Source organism: Penicillium cataractarum, assembly GCF_028827025.1.
Source record: "Penicillium cataractarum strain IBT 29864 chromosome Unknown utg000010l, whole genome shotgun sequence".
Lineage (NCBI taxonomy): Eukaryota > Fungi > Ascomycota > Eurotiomycetes > Eurotiales > Aspergillaceae > Penicillium > Penicillium cataractarum.
Genome location: NW_026622746.1, coordinates 162,287 through 178,999, shown reverse-complemented (window position 1 = coordinate 178,999; position 16,713 = coordinate 162,287). Strand labels below are relative to the sequence as shown.

General features: G+C 47.7%; 6 protein-coding genes across 6 annotated transcripts; 3 read left to right on the top strand and 3 right to left on the bottom strand.

The window, feature by feature from the left end:
- Positions 1 to 2,544: 2,544 nt before the first annotated feature.
- N7496_012223 (MFS transporter) lies at positions 2,545 to 4,220 on the top strand (the record flags this gene model as incomplete). Its single annotated transcript, XM_056705136.1, has 2 exons — positions 2,545 to 3,217; positions 3,271 to 4,220. The coding sequence occupies 2 exons, from the start codon at positions 2,545 to 2,547 to the stop codon at positions 4,218 to 4,220; spliced, it is 1,623 nt and encodes a 540-aa protein (XP_056549034.1).
- Positions 4,221 to 5,447: 1,227 nt separating this feature from the next.
- N7496_012222 (uncharacterized protein) lies at positions 5,448 to 6,010 on the top strand (the record flags this gene model as incomplete). Its single annotated transcript, XM_056705135.1, has 2 exons — positions 5,448 to 5,459; positions 5,522 to 6,010. 2 exons carry the CDS (start codon positions 5,448 to 5,450, stop codon positions 6,008 to 6,010), a joined length of 501 nt encoding a protein of 166 aa, XP_056549033.1.
- Positions 6,011 to 6,756: 746 nt separating this feature from the next.
- On the bottom strand, positions 6,757 to 8,730 carry N7496_012221 (ER oxidoreductin; the record flags this gene model as incomplete). The annotated part of the gene is made up of 3 exons (XM_056705134.1): positions 6,757 to 6,898; positions 6,955 to 8,549; positions 8,632 to 8,730. 3 exons carry the CDS (start codon positions 8,728 to 8,730, stop codon positions 6,757 to 6,759), a joined length of 1,836 nt encoding a protein of 611 aa, XP_056549032.1.
- Positions 8,731 to 11,524: 2,794 nt separating this feature from the next.
- On the top strand, positions 11,525 to 13,388 carry N7496_012220 (sugar porter family MFS transporter; the record flags this gene model as incomplete). The annotated part of the gene is made up of 5 exons (XM_056705133.1): positions 11,525 to 11,710; positions 11,773 to 12,283; positions 12,337 to 12,594; positions 12,644 to 13,171; positions 13,222 to 13,388. 5 exons carry the CDS (start codon positions 11,525 to 11,527, stop codon positions 13,386 to 13,388), a joined length of 1,650 nt encoding a protein of 549 aa, XP_056549031.1.
- A 137-nt stretch (positions 13,389 to 13,525) lies between these two features.
- Positions 13,526 to 14,371, bottom strand: N7496_012219 (uncharacterized protein; the record flags this gene model as incomplete). The annotated part of the gene is made up of 1 exon (XM_056705132.1): positions 13,526 to 14,371. One exon carries the CDS (start codon positions 14,369 to 14,371, stop codon positions 13,526 to 13,528), a length of 846 nt encoding a protein of 281 aa, XP_056549030.1.
- Positions 14,372 to 14,859: 488 nt separating this feature from the next.
- On the bottom strand, positions 14,860 to 15,694 carry N7496_012218 (uncharacterized protein; the record flags this gene model as incomplete). The annotated part of the gene is made up of 2 exons (XM_056705131.1): positions 14,860 to 14,982; positions 15,035 to 15,694. 2 exons carry the CDS (start codon positions 15,692 to 15,694, stop codon positions 14,860 to 14,862), a joined length of 783 nt encoding a protein of 260 aa, XP_056549029.1.
- Positions 15,695 to 16,713: the final 1,019 nt, after the last annotated feature.

Genomic DNA, 16,713 nt, shown 5'->3' with positions numbered 1-16,713 from the left:
TCATCCCCGCGGCATCACATAAGCCCCTTCATTATCAAGTCGTAGAATACAGAACAATGGATAGGGACCTGACCCGAAACACATTTAGTAACACCCATATTCTTTTCGTACCAATCTTCGTTAGGACGGTAATAATGATTTTTGTGGAGCAGGTCCAAAATCCATGTATAATAAGAATACTATCAACTATGGCAAATGACACGAGAAGGCCCATAGCCCATGAACAAACAGGATGCTGTCATAGTTTGTGTATATAATAACTCCAAGAAATAATGACTTTTAACTGCATGAGAAGAAGTCATCAAAAGCATGTACCCGTCGGGTTCCCATTCAACAAGCATGCCTTGTATTCCGGCGAAACATGGCTGCAACAGAATTGTACGAAATTATCTACGGTGCATCCATACGTACCTATGGGTGCACAGCATTGCGAATACTGACATGTCAGAGGTGATGTGCACTGATATCTTATATATTAGTAAGAGGTCATACTCCAGGAGAAGAAGATTGACCTACAGCATTGTTGCACTGCCCACAATTTTTGTTATCGGAGGCCGTATCTGTACAAGCTCCTTTGCATAATTTCTGTGTTGGTGAGGTCTTAAACGGACCACAAACATAACATGGCCCCTTCCCACTTAAAGCAGGGAGTAAACAAGTGGTGGCTGGGTTAGGGTAATTTTTAAGACACCATTGAGTGCACTCCGCAAGCTTGACCACAGATGTCTGTGGCAGAGACCAAACAGGGCCGGCTTTGATAAGTTAGATATTTCAATCTCTGATGCGTGTTCATGCTCAGGCATTCATCCTACCTAGAGTGAGTAGAGTGATGAGCTTCAGGCTAACCATCTTTGATAGGACGTGGTGTGTAAAGTACTAAAAAGTAGGTGTTGGTGCTCAGCTTTTCTCCTTCGATAAGCTCATTTTAAGACTACAAGAACGAGTAAATATATCACGGGAGTGTTTCAACGATGACGTTCATGAATAGGTCTAGGTTTATCGGCGTGAGATTCAACATGGCCTCGTGTTCGACTAGGCTAGCTCCCGTCGCTTAAGATTACGACGGATGTGGGAATATCACCTGGTACCAAGCTAGCCGTAAGAACACGATTGAAATGTAGATTGACGATACGCACCCGAGCCTCCCCACTTTCTTCCCATATGGAGTCGCATAGAACCTTGGTGCAGAATAATGGCATTAGTGTCAAAGATGGGCTTCAAGAAGCGATTGCCTTAGTGTTTCCAGTCTGATATCTCACCCATGGATGTCATTTGCCTCTTATATGTAAAGATTCATAAATGAATTTTGGCATTTATACAAAAGTTTTCCCTATTCCTAAATAATTTTCTATCACAGATTCTCATCATAAACCAGGACTTCTTATCATAAAAATCCTCCTCCAACACATTCCTCACCATGAAAACCCTCATGTTGATTATTTCTTTCTCTCTTATCCTTGTCTCTTTTTCCAACAGCGTCCTTGCCGAGACCGTGACCGAGACCGATTCTGAAGGAAAGATCACCTTGGTCAAATATGTTCCTGACTCATAAGCCTGTTATACGAAGGAATGAGGATATTTAAATGACCAGTTTCTGATAGGTATCAATGATATTTTGAGGTGGTAAGTAATAGACCAAAGTAATATATAGATAAACAGCCTCTGATGTGGGTAATCATTAGAATCTAGGTGTTATTTCCGCTGGCTTTCAAAATGGGGAAATATTAACTATGGATCTTGCTCTTATGTATCAAATTTCAATTTCTCTTTTTCTCACTGTAGCAAGAAATTTCAGAACCAAATACGATGCGATGATGACTGAACCCCATTATTTGCTTATGTCTGGCCAGGGAGGCTCGTAGCAAATCTGGAACCTCAGGAATCATGACCTGAAGATTTCTAAGTCAAAGCAAGTTTGCCCATAAAACTTCGTCTTTCGGTATGATTAGCGCTGAGCTACGTCTTGCGAGTCTCCAGGGCCTGATTTCCTGCAGTCAGGGCGCTAACTTATTGGCAATCAACCTGCCCACAATCTTCCTCGCTTTTCAACATAATAAGAGGAAGGTGGGGTGAGTGGGACGTCATTTTATCTCAAGGGGCATTTTATCTGTTCGACAACGGGCAGCGTGTCTTTTTTTTGTTTTGTTTTTCCCCCGGAAGGTGACAAGGAGGAGAAGTAGAGGGACTTTGAAGAAGAGGAAACCGCCATTTAACACTTCACCCCAAGGCCCCCTGCTTAACGTACTAGCTAAGCGGATATAGTAGGCGGTGTGGACCGAGGGGGTTAAAAACTTATGGAACGTCACACTATCTCCCCGAGCTGGCAGAATATCACACGCCCCGACCGTATTGTTTGCTATGACGCCAGCAACCAGTTTTTTCGCAACCTTCCTCTCCCACTATGCTGAAGTTAACCACAAGCCTTGCCTCTTAAGATCAGAAATTGAATCACTTTGAGGCGCCTTCATAGGTACTCACCTACTTAATCTGGATATATCACGTCCTGCCATCCACGGCAAGAGTTTTACTGAGAAAAGCATCCGTATGTGGGCCTTGGTTCAAAATCGTCGTATAGAGAGGCTTGTTACCCATGAAATTGAGCCAGAGCAAACTACTGTATCATCAATTGATACGCCCGACACCACGCAACACTCACCACGTAAGCAAAAATCCGAAAAAAAAAAAAAAAGAGGAAATGAAAGCGCTAAGTGTATTCTAGCCGCCGACAGCCATGGCTGGATCTGGGTGGAGACAAGCGGCGAAGACGACCCACTTGATCCCAGGAACTGGACATTGCTATCAAGATCCAAGAACATCGGAATCCTCGTGTTTCTGATATTCACACAAGGATGGGCAGGCTCAGCCGACTCTCCCGCTAACGAGCGTTCTAGTCGCGAGTTTGGAGTGTCCCAAACTGCTCAAAACCTGTCAACCGCAATGTATCTATTTGGGATTGGCTCAGGCGCTCTTTTCGCTGGCCCATTGTCGGAATCTATTGGGCGAAATCCTACTTATCTGGTGCCAACCTTCATATACCTCCTTTTTGTCCTTGGGTCAGCCCTTTCGCCCACATTCGCCGGCCAGGTGATATGCCGGTACTTCGTGGGACTGTGTTCCAGTCCGACGCTATCGATCAACGGTTCCAGCGTCGGTGACCAATTCCGGCCCGTGAAACGCACTTTTGTGTTCCCAGCGATTGCTTGGGCTAATATTGCAGGTAAGTTCCCTGTGAAAGCTAGAAGTATCAATACTGACACTGGTGGGATTGAGGCCCGATGATTAGCCCCATCGTTGGCGGTTGGATTTCTTCCAATCCAAGCTTGAGCTGGCGCTTGACAGAGTATATAACTCTGATCATCTCGGCATGTGCCTGGATCGTGTCATTTTTCTTTCTCCCCGAATCATACCTACCGATATTGCTGGATTGGAAATCGAGGCAGCTACGACGTCAGACTGGCAAGGCGAACTACGTGTCTGCTCAATCCAGGAGCTCCTTTCTTCAACGTCTGAAACATGCCGTCCCCCTCCCGGTTATATTACTCACTACCGAGCCCGTGATATCTGTGCTCGGCGCGTATTTGATACTACTGTACTGTATCCTGTTCACTTTTCTATCTGGATTCGACTATATCTTCAAAAAGACGTACAACCTGTCTACAGGGCAAACTGGGTCATGTTTTGGGGCGGTTGCTGTCGGCGCGACAATAGCTACGTTTGCCACTCCGGGCCTGTATGTATGGGCCCGCCGAAAGACTAACTACGAACATGGCGCGACTGTAACTCCTGAATTTCGACTGTGGCCGGCGATCATTGCTAGTCCGTTCTTACCAATATCACTATTCTGGTTAGGATGGACAAACTACCCAACTGTCTCGATTTGGTCGGGCCTGATCGCGTGCGGAATCTTCGGTGCGGTGCTGATATCCATCTATATCAGTAGCTACGAGTATATTATCGACAGCTATGGAAAGCACGCCGCAAGTGCGCTAGCGAGCATTACGATGGCTCGCTACCTCGTAGCGGGTGGTATGGTAATGGCAGCCCGCCCGATGTACGAAGGAATCGGGGTCCATTGGACGATGACCATCTTGGGTGGGTTGTCAGTATTGTTAACTCCGGGACCACTCCTTTTCAGGATCTACGGTGCTAGATTGAGGGATAGAAGCCGATATGCAGACAAACTGAGTCAGTCTGAGCCCGAGCCTGATTACCCTCATTAAAGAGGCGACACCTCGGGCAGCAAAGTATCAGTGAACCCGGACACCTTCATTGACGAAGTGTAGAATGTAGTGTATTTACAAGGTAATACACTATTGAAATTAATATGCTTACTACGTACGTATGAATACATACGCAGCTACCGCAATAATCCTAAATACGGACTAGTGTGTCATGGCGTGAGGGGCAGGAAAGTCATTGAGAGAGTGGAGTTGTTGCACCGGCTTCGCGACGTATTGTATCTCTGTCGTTGCACATTCTAGTTTTCATTACTCTACAAGTCTCGGAGGCTCATATCCCAGGTATATTTAATCTGTCACCACAATCATGGTACAGTAGTAAGTTCCTTTTATTGAGCTTTCTGTAGTCATGAGCTGGAATCTAGAAAAGCAATTCAGAAGCTTCTGGGAAACTCGAGCCTTATAACTCCTATAATCTAACAATTTTTATGGTACGGTGAACTTCCTTATTTCTGATAACAATATGCTTTCGCCGCCGACTATATTCGAGAACTAAATTATTCTTGACTTGTTGATATCGGTAATTCTTCCCGATTCTCTTAGGTCCGAGAATATCGACTCCCGTAATATAAATCGAAGTAGCGGTTATTAGGGTAGGAGTGCTTCTAAACCACCCTAGCTAAAAGTTATACTCTATTAATAGATACCGCCGGGCTTTATAAGCGACGATTAAAATATAAACTTGAATAGAGAGAATCGTATCCTCCGTTATTTATCTAATATCCTAAATATTTTTTATATTGCCTATTACTGAATTTCTTAGTTCACTAATCCTACGAATAGAGAGATAATCCTAAAAAGTACTAAATTAAAGTTTTATACTAACCGGAAAACGTTATCTAGATCTTCTTACTCTTAGCTATAATAAGCGCGCTGACCTTCGAAGTAGTAGCGCGGTGCGAGATTCTATAACCTAAAAACTTCCTTTAGTAAGTCGAGCTAACCGACGTATATCGTGTTACGCGTTACGTCTTATTAACTACCCCTAAGGAAAATCAATCTTGAATATAAATGTCGCGGATGATTCAGTATGGGCCGGATAATCAAAGCTAAACGAGGAAAATATTACCAGTCCTAGGTACCAGCTTTTCAATTATTCAGCAGTAAGGATCAATATACCTCATCTATAAAAGAGGCGCTTGCCTTATTGCTATACAACTAAATCCAACCATAACTGTGTGATAGGTTTCCACAACGCTTCCTTCGAAAATGTCCACACCGGTAGGTTACCTGATCGAGTCAATGAAGAAAGCTAATGCTCATGATTTCCATGGGATGATTAGGTACAAAACCACGTTATCAATCATATCGGAATATCCGTATCCAACTGCGAAGCAGCGGCAGAATGGTACAAGAAACTGTTCGGTTTCCAGTCAATCGGTTCAATTCGCCATCCCAAGCGCAGCACGCAGCCAAACCACTGTGCTTTCGACATTTTCCCTGCCTCCCTCAAGGAATTCAAAATGGCCTTTTTGACTGCGGGCAACAGGGTGGGATTCGAGATCTTCGAGTTCATCGAACCCAAGACATACGTGCCACAACCAGAGTTTGAATATCATCGCGGCGGGGTGTTTCATATTTGTGTGACGGACGCAGACCCGAATGCTCTAGCTGATAGAATGGTGGAGGCTGGTGGTAAGCGGATTGGAGTATCAGCTCGTCCTAATTCAGAAAACACGATGGTGTACGTCTCAGATCCATGGGGTAATGCTATCGGGATCCTGGATGGTAGCTATGAACGTGTTATCGGCATGATGCAAATGTCGGCTTAACTCAACGGAGCCGGAGGTTATCCGAATGGAATGGCTCGAGTATTGTTCTGCGCTACAGGGATTAGGTCTATTTTGGAGACTTGAATCGAGGTACTTCGAGCTAAGGACTGTTGATAGTCTATAGACTCCTGCAGCGCCGCTCAAGCCAGAGTTGACCTTGTCTTTTTTGCTGCTAGTGGGGGTTAGGTTAGAAATTGTTAGCTGTGTGTATTTACCTTTCTACAGATCAGTTGGAAGTATTGAATATTACAAGCCCCGTGCCCTGAATACAGTTGGATATTGAGCAATCGGAAGTCATAGTAAGCCTGATAACTAATATTACTCCCCTCTCGTAGTCGAGTATTACTGTAGATAAAAATACGGGTAAATAGCAAGTTAAATGCGTATTAATAAACTGGACTACCTACCATACTGTTGTCTGTTAGTCAAATGCACATAGGACAAAAGACTTCCCAGAAGTATGAATGCTCAATCCCGAACAATACCATTCTGCAGTATAAAGTCGCCAAAGACTCTATAAAGACAAGCAAGTCCAAAAAGCCGAACCCCAATGTGATATAAAAACGAGAGGGTATCCAAGCTATCAACAAGGTATTAATAATTCGTCAACGTCAATCCGGAATAAACAATCAAGCCCTGATATCAAACAACCCCATCTTTCCCAAACGCCAGAATACAGTGATCGGTGTAGTGCTTATGTGCAGAAAAAAACAAATGCTGATGCAAGTGGTGTATAACAAGAGGAATCACAGTTCGCTGTGAGCCTTGGCAGGAGGTCGTCGAGTTCCTTCGGACGGTGGAGTCTGGATCTTCCAGGGACGAGGAGGCACGGGCAGGCCCAGCCAGAAGGCCCAAAGTCGTTGTCCTTCCCACATGGTAATTTCGATTCTGTATGTAAATGTTAGTACATGACGTTATAACAGATGACCGTAGTTTGCACTTACACTGTCCGAGGAATATCCAGCCAGCTCCGCAGGACATATGCAGTCACGTCCCAGACCATATCAAATTCTGTCTTGAGATCGTCATAGGCAGATGCGTCCGGCTTGCGGGGAGGACGTTGCCAAGGCAAGCGATCCACTTTCTCTCGTCCATAAATATAGCTCCCCTCGTCATTCTCATAGTAGAATTGTCCAGTACCGTCGTGGAACAACTTTCGCGGCTGTTTATTTTCATCCTTGGCCTCGGCGTGATTATGAGTCGAGGGCGCAGAGTGTCGAAGCGGGAATGCATTCTCTTGACCTGCTTCCAGAGCTTCGTGGAAGCTCCGTGCCGCAGCGATACTGTGCGAGATGCGGCCGAGAGTGTTGATGAGAGCTACCAGCTCAGTACGACGCAGCTGCGGGTTCTCTCCGTTCTTGGTCTCATCATACTCGAATAGCACCTTGAGGGCAGTCCCGTATCCGTTGACTTGCAGCTTGCCCCAAAGTCGGCACTTGTCACATCCAACGCAGTCCATCAGCCGGCTGACGTTGCGGAAGCGGTTGCGGAAGTCCTCCTTCAGGCCTTGGGTGCTAGGGTCCTGGAACATGAGGTTCTCGTCGAAGATTTGCGGCGGCCGCGAGAGGACCTCGGTGAGTTGGTTGATTCGCTGCTTGGTCTCAATATCCTGTTCAGGCTCGCTGGTACAGAATGTGTAGCCCTCCAGGTGCTTGCGCAGCTTAGCGACGGCCCGCGAAACAAGAGCGTAGTTGAAGTACATGTTGGAGATGCGCTCGGGATGATCGTGCAGCCGCTCCTTGTAGCACTGCATGTTGGGGTGCCACTCGCCCGTAGTCTGGTTGAGGTAGTCCCAGCAGAGATGCGTGGAGATGGAGGCGTGCATTCCACTGATGAGCCGGTGGAAGACCCGCTTCTCCAAGCACTCATTATCCAAGGGCAATCCATCCAGCCGTTGCGATTCCTTTTGCAGGACGTTTCGGAAATCGGAGACAGCCTGCAGACCACCCAGAGGGACATTGAGCGACTGCTCCTCCAGCTCCTCGGCCATGGGCTTCATGAAGCAGTTCTCGCGGTAGATCGCATCCCACACTTGGTGCGCACCTTCTCCAGCGTATCCGGTGAATCGCTCGGGGTTGTCAACCAAGCTTACATAGTCGCCCTTGCCGGCAGAGCCCTGGTCCTCGGGCACACAGTAATCCCGGTCGTCACATTCGTCGTCGTACTCGACCACACAACTCTCTCCAACACCTTCACCCAGCATACCCTGGAGCGGGCGCTCCTTCGGGCGCTCTGCCTGGACCTTGCGAGGCGGGTGGTTGGCCTTGGGACCTTCAAGCTTGCTCAACTCTTCCGACCGCCACACGAGAGGGATGTCTTCTTCGGATTCGATGGTATTCACGGAGCATGCGATGTTGCCGCACATGCTGTTCGAGTCTGACCAGAAGGGGCATTCTTTATTGAAGAGGTTCAAGCGGTAGTAGGAGAAGAAGTCGGTTTCGAGGGTGATTGATTGAAGGAGGGTGTAAACTTCGTCGTTGAGTTTGTTGATCGTGCCGTAAGAGACACACGCGTCGGAGACCATTGCTGTCGGGTCGATCTATATAGGAGAGGGATTTACCTTATTAGTATTGCAGATGCAGTGACAAGGGTTGTGGCTGTCAACGAGTGCTTCCACTTACCGCGCATTTGTCCAGCCCTGTTGAGCCATGGCTGCTTGCGCTGGCCAAATTTGAAAAGGCAAAGACTGCCGCGTAGAAAAGTCCTGCTGCAGATCGCATAGTGCCGACCATCTAAAGAATCAGGCTATAGCAGCCAAGAGGGGGGCGAAGGGAGTGTGGTTCAAAAAGGATGCGGCGAGGGACGGAGACGCGAGGTGGCGGCAAAGAGCGCAGAATCGGCACCGGTCGCAATGCAAAGATAACAGTATGGGACTGTTCTGGGTCGTTCAAATCAAGTCACAGTTAAGAGACTGCGAGCATGACAGAAAGTGTCGAGAGGTCGAGTGTCAAAAGAAAGAATGGACCAACACAACAAAGCCAAGTGGACAGATTGGCCTTGAGGGTCCTTTTCCTTTCAGCATGGATCGGCCGATCCGCCGCGCCAAGAAATCCCGTGGTCTGATCGGGTGGAGACTGCTGATTGGTCGGGTTATCTGGGGCTAAACGGCGGATTGTCAGTTTATGGGCCGATCGTCAATCATGTCTTACAACTACTAAATACTATAGATTTCAATTGAAGTTCTGTCGTACGACTTGTCCGGGCAATCTGATGAAACACGAGTCTTCAAAATATGAGGCTTACTGTACCTAACCCTAGTAGGTGCCACAGATCTCAATTGTCGATTTGATTCCGTCGTCATGTCTATTTATAAGCAGGGCGGAGTCCCGGGCTCGGATATCTATTCGGGATCACTCTATTGGTGGGAGGCCAAATTTACCTAGGGAATTGAATGGGTAGTTTGAAAATATCCCAATCCTGATTATCAATCACACCCGCCAGAGGGTACATATGCATAAAACTCGAATTACCGCATTAATCTCGGTCTCAGCCACAGGTATCATCCTATTCATCATCTGTTCTCAATACAACTCCCCTATCAAACATCGAGAAGCTTAAACGTAGATGCCGTGAACAAAGACTTGGATGCTTGTCTAAGTGGCTATTGAATGATCAGTTGCAAGTGTATCTCTAATCAAGCCGTCGAGCGCTCAAAGTAGCATCATTGGCTATTTTTCGCTCAAGCGTGTCATTCAATTCCAAATCCTCCGATATTCCCGGCGACCTTCTTGTAGATATCACTCATAAATGATAACCTATTAATGGATTGCCAAGGACATCCGCCTATCCTGTGATCGATAAAAAACAAAGAGTCAAGCACCGGCCGTTCAAACTCATATATGATATCACCCTCTACCACCTACATGACAAGGGACGATCATCCAACGGCGATAATTGATACGCTGCCAGACCCAACCGTTACATCCTATTGAAGCCCATTTTAGGTTATTGCTGTCAGCCGCACGGTTGTGGCTCGATCTGGCTTTTGGCTTCCACGCGGCACATTCTTTGTTCGAGGGAAAGGGGGACCAAAATATAGTCATCTCCGCCCAATCACAGCGAAACCTCGTCTGAGAAATAAAGTTTTGATCGGCGCATGAGAGCAGATAGTACCGAGCCTTATACTTAAAGTGTATCTCAATAAACAAAGTCTCCGCAGTTCAACCAGAGCATACGATGGGTGATGTGATATGCCGAGCAACATAAAAGGGACCCATCTGTCACTCTACATGAGCTCTATCATAGTGAGAATTCTTCAACCAAGATGCAGTACAGTCAACTGAGTTCTATTCTCGCCCTTTGCGGCATCATTTTTGTGGTGACGGCCACTCAAATCGAGCCTCGTGAGGCTGCGCCGCAGCCTACCCTGCCAGCATGCCAACCTAAGTGGGATACCAAGCCAGGAGGTGATGGCTGCTAATCCTAGAGTGCTGATTTATACAGTGAGTCCTCAATTACATCCATCTATCGTGTATATTTGCTTACAGAATCTACCTAGACCTTTCACCCTTCCTCTCCATCCAGCCGAAGGGGAACAATGAGCGCGTCCTATTTCATCCATGAGGCAGAAGGCTGGATTTCAGAAACTTTGAGATTGATGAGATCGCATCATCACTGTTGATAGCGCTGACAAGAGGATGTGGACCAATTTCGGTCAACGGAAGAAACCTTGCTTTTTGTATTATTTGAATTTACCCCGACTGTATTTGAAGCCTTCTCTCATTAGACGATCAAAATTTTAATCATTTATCTCTAATTGGCTGTTTAGAGCCGCTCCTCACATATGTTAGAAGGTAGACAAGTGCTTGCCGAGTACTTTGATGCACAGGCTAACTCTGATTAGCTCGGTATTGAGGATTGTCATGGAGCCTGATCAAAGATTCTGTAGCGCTGGAACAACGAGTCTTGAATGTAGCTACTTTACTATATTAAGTTGACACGTTAGATCAAAGTAATACCTACTTTGTTTCCATCCCTCACACTTATCCTCCTTCTATTTTCGTGGAATGTACTGAATGAAAAATATGGCTTGGTTCACTTGCCTTCTCGATGACAACCAGAAGGCAGATCTCGGACTACAGCCGCCATGGAAGACTGTTTGTGAGCCACGGATATGCCTTTTGCCATGTTCTTGCTGTTGGTGCAGTAGAAGCTTGATTGTGGTCGGGGTCGGGTGACAGTGCCCCGATAGCTTAGAGATGGGTGCCCGAACAAGATACGGCTCTCGGCAAATATCGTCTAGTATGTTATACTTTCTTCACGATATAATAGCAAAAATTCCGTCGCTGTGGGGCCCCGCAATCGGTCAACAACAGCGCGAGCTAGAATCGGACGCCCGTCGACCGACGAAGTTGACCTTAACCATCATACCTAGACTAGGACATTCTGTAAAGAGGAAGATGCCTGAAGTATTTAAACTTACCCCACGATGCCTTGCCCCGGATTTTCATTTTGCAGATTATTCAAAATTCGACTTCGAGACTTTAAACCAAATCCTTCAAGAATACAAACTCGATGGCTATCGCAGTTTCCGAGGCCGTCGTAGGCGAGAGCGAGGTGATTTCCTACAATTCACCAGGCTTTAAAGGACTCATCAAAGAGCCTTATATCTTTTGTCTGGCATGTTTTGCCTCTATTGGCGGGCTCTTGTTTGGATATGACCAGGGTGTTATATCCGGTGTGTTGGTAATGAGCAATTTCGTGAGTCTAACAAAACCTTGGCAGAGTTTGAAAGTGACGGGCTAAGGTTAATAAATGAACAGGCAAAAGAATTTCCAAGTCTGGCAAATGATGCCACCCTCCAAGGATGGATGCTCTCAATCCTAACACTAGGCGCCATGATAGGCGCCCTATTCAACGGTCCCATCTCCGACAAATTCTCACGTCGCTGGTCCATTCTATACGCTGAGATATTATTCCTGATCGGCTCTATCTTACAATGCGCTGCTATGACGGTTGCAATGATGTTTATCGGACGACTCCTTTCCGGACTCGCGATCGGGATGACCTCTATGGTTATCCCGCTCTATCTGAGTGAGATTGCACCGCCGAATATACGTGGTAGCTTGGTCACTTTGCAACAGCTCGGGATCACGCTGGGAATTATGGTTGCATTCTGGTTGCAGTATGGTACTCAGTATATCGGTGGTACAGGGGATTATCAAAGCCAGGCTGCTTGGCGTTTGCCGCTGGCGCTGCAGTGTCTGCCTTGTTTGATCCTTGCGATTGGGACGTTTTTTCTTCCGTATAGTCCTAGGTGGCTTATGCAGAAAGGTGAGTAGTTTTGGAGATTACTATGGTGTTAGTGTCTAATATTGGAAGGATAGGCCGCGAGGAGGAAGCTCTGCAGACGTTGTGTCGACTTCGTCGAGTTTCTCCCGATGATCACCGAGTGCAGTTGGAAATTCTCGAGATCAAGGTTGCGCAGAAATTTGAGGAGAAGACTTCACCTAGTACTTCCAAGAACCAATCCAGCATCCGAGCCGCGCTGGAGCAATACTGGCAATTCTTCCGCACAAGTCATCTCCGAAAGCGAATCATTATTGCCTGCGCGCTACAGATAATCCAACAATTCACAGGCATCAGTAAGCTCTGCATCACAGCCCTAAGAAGAACTACAACTAATTCACATAGACGCAATCATCTATTACGCCCCTCAAATTTTCAAGGCAGTCGGACTCCAAGGATCAACCGTTAGTCTCCTCGCAACAGGAGTCGTCGGCGTGATCGACTTCCTCGCTACAATCCCAGCCATCTTGTACATGGACCGCTGGGGCCGTCGCAAAGTCTTAATAATCGGAGGTATCGGTATGAGTATATCGCAACTGATTATCGCGACTCTCTACGCAGTATACAAGAATTCCTGGTCCGAGCATCCCGCAGCTGGTTGGGCAGCCTGTGCTTTCGTGTGGGTGTACATTGCGCACTTTGCGTTCAGTATCGGGTCTGTTAATTGGATTATTCCATCTGAGATTTTTCCTCCGGCTGTGCGGGGGAAGGCGGTTGGGTTGGCGATTGCGTCGAATTGGTTATCGAATTTTATTGTGGCGTTGATTTATCCTCGGATGTTGAAGGCGATTACGTTTGGGACGTTTTACTTTTTCCTGGCTTTTTGTCTGATTTTGATTGTTTGGGTTTATTTCTTTCTTCCGGAGACGAAAGGTACGTTTTGGATGGGATTGTCTAGTACTAAAGCTGACTTGAGTTATTAGGGGTCTCGATGGAACAGATGGATCAAATCTTTGGGGGGAGTTCGGCACAGGAAAATATCCAGCTTATGGCTGAGATTCGAGATGAACTTGGCTTGAGTGGGAGTGGAAAGGTCATTGGCGAGGAGAAAGTTGAGGAACTAGATACTAGCCATGTTGAGAAGGTGTAGAATGGGCGAGCTTGATATCAAGCCCTAAATGGATGACCATCTCATATTCAATAGCATTTTATTTCAAAATGCCATATTCTGAAAGGTGACTCAATAAAATAAACTCCATTTCACTAACTTTCCTCTCCATACTCAAATCAAAATAACCTCTCACCCCCCTCAAGATCCCTCCCCATCTCCATCTCCTTAACCCTCCCCTCCCTCTCACCAACCAAATCCTGACCAGCCTGCCACATAACATCCCACCCCAACCCCTCACTCAACCCCAAACACTTAACCACAAACCCAAAAAGCTTCTTCTCAACCGCAGCAGCATGCCTCGTCAACCCATGATCATCACCCGGAAAAAGCCTCATCTCCCGATCCCCATCACCCCCATACGCATTAAACAGCGTCTTCGAACAACTCGGCGCAAGAACATGATCATCCTCACCATGCAGCAGCAACACCGGCCGCGGACTAAGCATAGCCACACCCTCCGTCCTGGCTGTCTGCGACGCGATAGTCGCTACGCCTGCGACGCGGACGGGTTCCCGCGCTGCGACGGTGAAACACGGACTCCCGCCGAAGGACCAGCCCACGATGACAAACCGGCTCGCGCTAAAGTGATCGCGCAGATAGTCGAAGCTAGCTTGCATGTCGGCGACGCAGTACCCCGTCTGTGCGGGCTCGCGGTAGTCCAGACGTATACATGGGATGGAGAGGAGGAGGGCGATTTTGTCTGCTAGCGAGGGGTAGATTCCTGCTGGACCGGAGACGCCGCCTCCGGCGCCGGAGACGAGGACGACAGCGCTGGGGGGTTGTTTGCTTGTGGGTGTTGTTCGGGGTTCGTGGAGGATGGCGGGGGCTTCGTGGTTGAGGGGGTCGGTGACTTTTATGGTAATGCGGTGGGTGATGGAGGGTTTTATGGCTTGGCGGTCGACTTTTGGGGGGTGGAAGGGGCCGAGGGTTTCGAGGGGGTGGTTTGGTTGGTAGTCTGTCATTTTGAGGTGAGGATTATCTAGAAATGGATATAGGGAGAGGGTAACGTTATCGGAGAGGTTAATTGGGGTTGCGAATAGAGGTACTATGCGCAAGGGAGGCGGATTGTTTGAATGTTGAGATCAGGTTGACGATGGGAGGCAAATTTGATAGAGAGGCAAATCAAAGAGCCTCAAGTGAGATGACCGCATCATGAGGATATGTTATTTGGAGAATCGATTGAATTGCATTAGTCTTAAGTACATAGATTCCGATATCCGTAACATCCGTAACGCCGAATTCCCTATTAAACACCTGAGCAAGAGCGCGGTCGATACCGTCACAGAGATTCAAAATATAAAAAAGATCAAACCAGACCAGATTCCCAGTACCCCAGACTCCGGCTCATTATCAGGGTCTCATCCAGTCATAACAGAAAAGTGCGTACATAGTCATCGAATCATGATATAGGAAATAAGAAAAGTCGAGTCAAACCGAGTCACAAGCACGTTTAAGCGGTACTCCGCCGCTTCTTGTTGCGACGTAGACTGAGTTTCTTCTTCAGTTGAAGGAATGGGTTGGAGATGGGCTGGTTGTAGAATGGGTCATTCTTGAAATCCTCGTCGGTGAATTTCTAGTAAAAAGTTAGGTCTGGTCTCGAACTTGACGTGAATAAATTTACATACCTGACCGGGAAGGCGCATGAAAAGCCCATATTCATCCATCATATTCGATCCTTCTTCATACTCGTACGTCTGTCCATCCCGATCGGTCGTACCGGGAGGGAAATAGGCCGTGCCATCGAGTGGGCGGTGGCTGTGCAAGCAATCGATAATCTTATCGCGCGGCGTAGCACGCAGAGCTTCCTCATTCGACTCTCTGACTGCCTCGAGCGGACTGTGATGGCTAATGCGATTGCGCTCGGGGCAAACCGCATCGTACGGACCCTCGTGATGATAAGAGTAGGACGTCACATCGTCCAGCTCATCGATGATATCCGGATTCACCAACTGTGAGTTTCGCGAGTATCGCTGCTGCGAGCGACGGCGCCGGGTTCCCGAACTGTCTCGCTGTCTCGGGTACACCGGTTGGTGCTCGGGAGAGCCGGACCACCTACGTGAATCCATGGAAACGGTGGGTACGGAGGGGAAGGATTCCGAGAGAGACCGCTTGGAGTGGGAGTGGGAGTTCATTGAAGGTGCTGGTGACATGTATCGGGCATACGGGTTGTTGCTGCCCAGGGTGGAATAGCTCGAGCGGCGATCCCGATCCCGGCCGTGCTGGTGGTTGTAGGGGTGGTGGGGGTGATGGCGCGAGGCCATCGACATACAGTCGACAGCAGCCATTTGTTCCGAGTGTAGAGGGACTTGTTGAAGAGGGTTTCCGTGATGAGGGGGTGAAGATGGGAAGGAAAAAAAAAGAGGGGAAAAGCCCGAAGGATTGTGGTTATAGTTTAGTCCCCTTGCAAGGATCACGCGGTGTATAGAAAAGTATACTTCGGAGAGTGACCCGATGAGAAACGAGTGGGGCTGACGTAGAGAAGAATATGCAGTGTAGATCGTACAGAGTTGAGGTGTAGAGATACGGTGTAGAGGAAGCGGGGAAGAGAGTATAAGAAAAGATGTGAGGTGAAAGATGGAGAGATGGGAGAATAGAATCTGAAGATGACCGATGAGGCCTGGAGAACAAAGTTTCCTGGCTCTTTTAAAAGAACTAGAACCTTTTCCGAGAAGTACCAGGGAAGAAACGGAGGGTGACGTGACTGACTTGCGTATTCCTTCCACAGTTCACTGGGACTCGGCTTATCGATAAGAGAGGGTCCCCTCCACGCTAGAACTTTCATCGTCGGCACTAAACCCTTTTAGGAAATTCCTTGACCCAACTTAGCCCCACCAACCATCCCCCTTTAGTTTAGCTCGGGTCCCTGCGGATACGCTAATCACCTTGCACGACGATGACGATCACACTTGTGATATCATCCGGGGGCAAAATGGGCCCTGAAGGAGTCCACTATGACATTCCTCTCGAACAGAATGATAAAGAAGGGTCCTATCATCTCCAACATGCCCCGCGACGTCGACGTCGGGGTACCCAACAGCCCAGACGCAGCCACGCTGACTGATGGACAGGGTCAGGTGAGCACTGGCCCGACTCATTATGATTACTCAGAAATCGCAGTTACGCAGTCGCATCCACCAGTTCCGAGTCTTTCCTCCCAGTCATTGCGATGACGCTGCAGCCTTTTACTTCCGCGGACTTCCAGCGGGCCTTGCGATGATTCATAGGTACAAGATGCTGCTTATAGCGAGAAAAGAAACTTCAGGAAAAGTCTGTTCCTTGACCATGCTCTGGTTCAGCCGCGATG